At 44.8% G+C, this 7,312-nt stretch overlaps 1 protein-coding gene across 4 annotated transcripts in view; it reads right to left on the bottom strand.

Annotated features, from left to right (window-relative positions):
- Positions 1-4,053: 4,053 nt before the first annotated feature.
- PLCD4 (phospholipase C delta 4) overlaps positions 4,054-7,312 on the bottom strand; it is a 37,934-nt gene continuing 34,675 nt past the window's right edge. For 2 of the 4 annotated variants that reach the window (XM_077320690.1, XM_077320691.1), the window contains exon 16: positions 4,054-7,134. In XM_077320690.1, the coding sequence (XP_077176805.1) occupies positions 7,031-7,134 (104 nt within the window). In that variant the 3' untranslated portion in view covers positions 4,054-7,030. The remainder of the gene's footprint in view (positions 7,135-7,312) is intronic. The other 2 variants (XR_013228185.1, XR_013228186.1) reach the window with 2 other exon arrangements.

Genomic DNA, 7,312 nt, shown 5'->3' with positions numbered 1-7,312 from the left:
ACTGCGGCCCTCCAGATGTCCATGGTCTACAATTCCCAGGAACCCCTGCCAGCATTTGCTGGCAGGGGCTCCTGGGAATTGTAGTTCATGGACATCTGGAGGGCCGCAGTTTGACTACCCCTGTTCTAAGAGAAGCCGCATGTTCAAGCAGAATTTCAAATCGGCATGTATTCTTTTTTTGGTGACGAGGCAACTAAAAGCTTCTGGTGGGGCTGGGATTGGAAACAAAGATCTGCCTTGGCGCCCCTTGCCTCTGGTGTTCCTGTTAGTCTGAGCTGCCACTCCTGGACAAACCCAAGGTGCAGTTTGCACATAGTGCAGCTGCAAATATTTGAAGTAATGTTCTTTTGTGGCGGAGCAGAATGAAAAATGCCTGCTTCTGTTTTGTAGTCTGCGGAAGGATTCAGGATTATGAATGACTTCGCCTCCCCTTCCTGCCACAATATGAAATTAAGTCATTAATTGCCTCTTCCCAAGAGTCTCACTTTTAAGGTTTTTAAAACACATTTTAGATGTAAAGTTGGTGAGGTGTTGTGGGGATGGGGGTGAGAAGTCAGGGGGAGCATCAAGGATTGTGGATGTCCTACGCTCATCCCTCTGATCTTGTGGATATGTTACCCCAGTTTTCTGGGGTAAAGAAATCCAAATTATGCAACCAAAACCAGTCAGTCAAAGCTTATAAAATTTTGCATTCATTATGTAGTGACAGAATTTTTCCCCAAGGTAAGAACATGTTTTTCCCCATCCGTGGAACTGTAGCCCTTCTGCTTCAGCTAGTTATTCTTGCCCTCACTTTTTCTGTCAATTTCCCCCTACTTTGCCATCTCCATTAAAGTATAACCAAAATTCGGCAGACAGAAAATGTAGTGCAAAATCAAGTGGTCTTCCAATCCTACACTACTTTTGAACCTTTAAAAATCACTACTTAGTTTGAAAACTTAAAAATAAGGAGAGATGGTGCAAATGCTGAGATTCAAAGAATTGTACAGGCAACAATGAGTATGATTAAGGCTGAATCACTTTCAGCACAGTTGCTTTTACAAAACAAACCAATTTGTTCTTGCCTACAATGGCTCTTGCTGATGCAATTAATAAAGCCCCTTCCCCTGCCAACTGGATCCATCACTGAGATGATCTAGGGAGGCCTTCACTTAACAATGAATTAAAAATGAACGAAAGAGGTAAGTGTCCTACTTCCATCTTATATTCTAATAGCAAAGTCCATAAATCTGATTACTGGAGCTGTGAAGAGGCCAGACGGTGAATTGAAGCTATAAGTCCTACCTACTGACCTCCAATAGTTCTCATAGACCACACCTCCATCTGTTCCTATGAAGTTCTGTGCTGATTTGTTCTATGTTAATATAGAAATAGAACATATTCCATTATGGGGAAAGTGAGGCCTTTCTATCCTCTTCCCCTTTCTTTGCACTATGTCCATGAGAGGCAGAATCCTTATTCTAGGCTGATTTATCAGCAGGGCTGGTTTATGTCGCATGTGCTACAGGCCCCACAGTGCCTTCCCCTGCTCCCCAATGGATCAGGGCTGTTGCCTCTCTCCTCCCCTCTGTTCCCTCTTTAAGGACATTTGGAGTGATGACCCTGCACACGCAGTCTGGCTGTTTCCACCGCAATTGTACTCTGCTAGGGCCCGCAAATCCTTAAACTTGCTCTAATGCTACAGGCCCTAAAATAGTAGCTGGTGGGGGGGAGAATGTAAATTATCTGTGGATCCAAGTCTGGACACTTTTCTAGCCAAATCCACAGAAGCAATCAGAAGAGATTAGGGGAGACCTCTGTCATCCCCTTGTAATTCAAGCTCGGCTTTCACCTTTCAGCATAGGCCATTGATTTTCTTTCAGGAAACTGCAAGTGGAACAATGATCTATCTGCTTTATGTGTTTCTAAATTCCTTTGTGGGAAGGAAATCATATTGATTATGCACAATTTCAATTTCAAGAGGTGTTCAAAGAACAGATAATGTGTTTTATAAGTAGACTTTAGCTGGCAGGTGTGTGGGAGCCTCCAAGCACGTCACTATACGGCCCAACACTACAAAGGGATTGTGCCACTTTCATGAATCACCACAAAGACAAAAGACTGGCAAGATTATTGCTGGACAACTAATTACACTTGCTTGAAATTAATTTATGCTCCTTGAAATTGCTAATTGAAAGTACCATGTGGTAGCCGAAAAGGTCTCTTATGCAACAGACTTCAGTGGAATTCCACTGGCCTAAACCCTAAGGCTTTAAATTTTATTGGTTTGTGGCTAAGGTTTGTGGTGTGATATTATTGGGCCCACATCCAGCCTGTGCTGAGGCAGCTGCACTGGTTACCAATTGCTGTCCGGATCCGGTTCAAGGTTCTGGTTCTAACCTTTAAGGCTTTACGCGGGCTGGGACCCACATACCTGAGGGACCGCCTAGCACCCTATGCCCCCCGCAGGGATCTGCACTCTGCGAGTGAGAATCTTCTGGTCGTTCCCGGCCCTAGGGAAGCACGCCTAGCCTCGACAAGGGCCACGGCCTTTTTGGTCCTGGCCCCCACCTGGTGGAATGAGCTCCCGGGTGAGCTGCGGGCCCTGTGGGACCTTTCAACGTTCCACAGGGCCTGCAAGATGGAACTCTTCCGCCAGGTCTATGGTTGAGGCTGGGGCTGCTGGGGTACATTGACTGCTCTCCCCGGGCTTCTTCTTGAACATTGTTGACTTTCTCCTCCACCCCCCCTTTTTTAGGAAGGGGGGTAGGAAGGGGATATTATTGTGCCGCCAGGTTGTGACATTTTAAAGTCTTTTAATGGGAGTTTTAATGGGGTTTTAAGACACTAACCCGCCACGAGCCATTTGGGAGTGGCGGGAAATAAATCAAAATAATAATAATAATTAATTATTATAATAATTATTATAATAATAATTATTATTATTATTTGGATTTATAACCCGCCACTCCCATAAGGTTCGTGGTGGGTAACAGCATATAAAACCCCATAAAACCTCTAATACATAAAAACACCCCAACACACAATCATATCATCCAACCCAACAACGGCGACATTACCCAAGGATAAGGTGACCAGATTTTAACATTGGTAAAGTGGGACACATTGACTAGGGGAGGGGGGGTTCTTGATTTAAAATTTGGTCTATATGGAGCAACAAAAATTTTCATAGAATGCACAGAATGCAAAAATAGTATTGTAATATGTTTTAATTTCAACATAAGTAAATTTGCCAAGTGCCCCCAGATGTCCCTCCAAAAGTGGGACAATCTGGTCACGTTACCCAAGGAGGAGACGAGGGATCACTGCATGCGTAACCCTGAAAAGAGAAGCGAAGAGGGGAGGTCCGATCTTACAAGGAGGCGCTGGCCTCAGCCATAGGCGTGGTGGAAGAGCTCCGTCTAGCAGGCCCTGCGGAAAGCTGATAAATCCTGTAGGGCCCGCAGCTGTTCCAGGAGCTCATTCCGAGGGCCGAGAAGGCCCTGGCTCTGGCTCTGGCTCTGGCTCTGGCCCTGGCCCTGGCCCAGGCCAAATGCACCTCCCGGGGGCCAGGAATCACCAACAAGTCCCCGCAGATCGAATATGATTCCCCCCCCCCATTATGAAATTGAATCAACTGACAACTTTGATGCAAAGTTGGTTTTCCAGGACTCCTCTGCTTGACTGGTGCAACATTCCTAATTGCTAAAGAAGTTAAAACTTTAATTTCTGTCTTCCACAAATACCACAAAAAAACCTAGAAAATAACAGCAACCTTAAAAGTAACAGAACTTCAGCAGCCGGGGGGAAGCTGGAATGGGATATCTGCTGAGCTTGGTAGCAGATGCCCAGCCACCATTCCAGATATCAAGGTTTCAGCACAACATAGCAGTAGGGATAACTGTCCCTAGGTGGGACCTGGGGATCCCTAACAATTACAGGTCATCTCCAGGTGACAGAAATCAGTTCACCTGGAGAAAATGGCTGCTTTGGAGGGTGGATTCCTCTAATGAGGTCCCTCCCTGCCCCAAATCCCTCCCACTACCAGCTCCACCCCCCAAATATCCAGATATTTCCCAAGCCAGAGCTGGCAGGAACAAAGCAGGAACCCAACTGGGTGCAGAAAGGAAGGAAGAAATGCTGGCAGAGAAAGGAAATGACAAGGAGCTATGAGTTTCATGGTTACAGGGAGACTTTGGCCCAGGTCTCATTTTCCTCAAGTGAGTCTAGTCACTCAAGTCCAGCAGGCACCTCACTGTAAGGGCAGCATTTGGGATCAGAAGCACTACAGTGGTCCCCTGGAAAAGGGACCCATGGCTAGGGATGAAACAAAGAGTGAAATGTTGCCAGGGTATAAAATTGACAGCCTGGAAATCTCCTGGGATTACAATTGACCTCCAGATTACCGAGAGCAGTTCCTCTTGAGAAAATGGCAGCTACAGAGAGTGGACTCTGTCATTAGAGTTAGCTGAACTCCTTCTCTTCCTCAAGCCCTCCCCCAGGTTGTACCTGTAGTCCTGGTTTCGACCAGGCCGGGAGGTTGGCAAACCACTCCCCTTAATGGCCGAACCTGGGATTGCACTCCAAGTTAATTAGGCTTTGGCTTTTTGCCATATAAGGTTGTGGAATGTCCGCTGATCTCTTGCTAGGGGTTTCGTATGACCTGACCAATTGGGTGCACACACACTCCTCAGAAATGTTCTTTGTCTACCTCTGAATAAATAAAGCTATGCCATGTGCTCGAGAGGCCTTTTTACCCTTTGTGCGTTTTCTCTGGCCATAAACCCACAAGTACCCCCAAATCTCCAGGAGTTGGCAGCCCTAGTCAAGGGAAGTGGCTATGGAGCTTCTGCATGACAGGTTTTACTGCCAGCCTTATTGATATATTCCTAAAGGGACATCGAGGCTCTTACCAAGATACAAGGACTTTAGGGTAGGTTATGTTTTTCCAGTTCTGCTAGGCCTTTATATACTTTCACCTCATTACAAACTTTTACTACAGTAATAGGATTGTTATGATTCATAGACTGTTTCCCCCTCTCCCACCCCAGTAGTTTGGTCTGTTCTTTTAATTACTATTTTTAATTAGGTAAATCAGGCTGTAAAGGCCTGAGCCTCCAGATATACAAAGGAAACAGTATTTGGAAGAGAATGGCATTCATGCATTGCTAAAGATATTGTATCTGTAAAGATACCTGAGATAAGCAAAGGAAGAGTTTGGAACAGAGTAGGAACATCTGTCCTGAGCAAATGGACCTTTTGCATAGGGAAAAAGCAAAGCAAGGTGAGAAAAGTACATGCCGTAATCAAGCAGGATCATTGTGCGGGATCTTGCATGGTTAGAGTGCTGTTTCCATGTTGGTTGCAGTTCAAGAGACCCAGCAAGTTTCAACTTGAAATGAAGAACAATATTTGGAGTACCAAATGCCTCGTCCTCTTGGCTAGCCTTGCGACAAAGTCTCTTGCCTGTTGGTTTTCCACCTCCAGGGCTCTGTTGCTACCTTGCACGACTTATTTTACTTAGTAAATGTCCTCAAAAGCCTTGCTCCTGTCCTCTTCTGCTTCCTTTGACTGTTGTGTAAACAATTGAAATAGGTCAGCAGGAGATTTAAAGCAGTGGGGTTCAAATGCTGCAGAATCAGGCTCCTCTTGAGAAATACAAATCAGGCCATGAGCAAAAAGGAGAGGTTGAATGGCTGTACACACTTAAATGGGTCAACGTGTGTAGATCCTCTTAAATGCTTCTGGGGAAATGAGAAACATTGAGGGAAACTAGAAGGGATCTGACATCTTTGTAGAACACCAAGTAATTTATCTTTGGAAAGGATTCTTTCTATCTAAGTGTATCTTAGCTGGGAAAAGAGAAATCCATAAGGCAAGAGACGGATTCAGGCCTAGCCAACTATATGTATCAAAATTGGGTAAATTGTGGCAGCTGCTGGAGCTCCTTGGTAGAGGTTTAACATGAAAGGCAATCCCATGGGGCAGAGAAGATGACTTTGTACATTTTCCCACCCTGAAGGTAATGCTCGAGAAACTGATGGCCTGTGGTGACCTTCCTTGTTGTGATAAAGATCTGAATCTGACTTTCCTTGTTCCTGATTGCCTACAGCAGATTTACATTCACAGTGGCATCCATCGCACATTGCTTGTTGTCCTATCGCTTGACAATTTCCAGCACAAAATGTGAACTGCCTTCACTAGACTATCATCATTAGCATATTCATACATGGTTTTTGATGAGCAGTGCCTGGATTATGCATCCATGCTATCATTTCATGCTTCTACATTTCATGCATTTGTAGCCTCAGCTGCTAAGTAGGTGCCAGGATAGGTCTGCACATGGAACAGGACTACAGAGAAACAGAAATCCTTTGACTTTTAGACAATTGAGATGAATTTTCATGAGACAAAAAGAACTCAAATGCACAGGTATATATATAACTTGCTCTGGTTTGTGGAGGAACTCTTTTGCAGCAGTTCAAACCCTTTGGCTTATCCACCCGGTGTTGTTTATTATGGCCAGGCACTTCCGGAAAATGTGATCATCGGCTGGCTGACCCTGCTTCAATGATTTCGGCCAGACTAGTCCTACTTCCATAGCTCACTGAGAAATGGTGAGGCAGACCTCAGACAAAAAGATGCCCTGGGCAAAGTGACTGAAGGAAGTTTACTGATACTGTCAAAGAGACACATCTGCCCAGCAACATGTTTACTTCCAATATACAGCAGCCTGATTTGTTCTTGGGGCAAAGGGGAGGTAGATGTAATAGCTGAATCATAGCAATAAACGGACTTAGATGGTATGTGTTCTTGAAGGGCTTGATAATCTGTGCAAATCGCAATGTAAAAAAAAATAAAATTATACAAAAATATTTTTCAAAAATAAATATAGTAGTGCAAAGTAGCTTCTTAAGTCCAGTTCTTCCTAGGAACAGTAGAAGAAGGCAGAAAGGGTACTACGGTGTCTTTCCAAATGATTCTTGTCCAACTTCCCCACACCCACTGGTAAGAGAGGGCGGAGTTGCCTTCTGAGGGGTAGCAGGGTGGTCTAGTCAATCTCAGTGGACAGGTCTGCCATCCGGATGTGAACAAAAAGGGATGCTGGAGGGATCCCTGTGCCATCCTTGGAAAGAAGATGGATGTGGCGGTATCCTGTATGGAAGAGAGAAAAGAACAACACATGAGCTAACTTTATACCGAGTCAGAATGGTTGTCCATCTAGCCTAGTAAGGTTGATTTTGACTTGCAGTAGTTATTCTAATCTTCTGGCAGGGATCTGCAGGAGACAAAAAGTAAATAGAGTGATCCTGAGACTACTGCATGCAAACAA

This window comes from Paroedura picta, chromosome 2 (assembly GCF_049243985.1).
Source record: "Paroedura picta isolate Pp20150507F chromosome 2, Ppicta_v3.0, whole genome shotgun sequence".
NCBI lineage: Eukaryota > Metazoa > Chordata > Lepidosauria > Squamata > Gekkonidae > Paroedura > Paroedura picta.
This window is presented reverse-complemented; position numbering and strand designations above follow the sequence as displayed.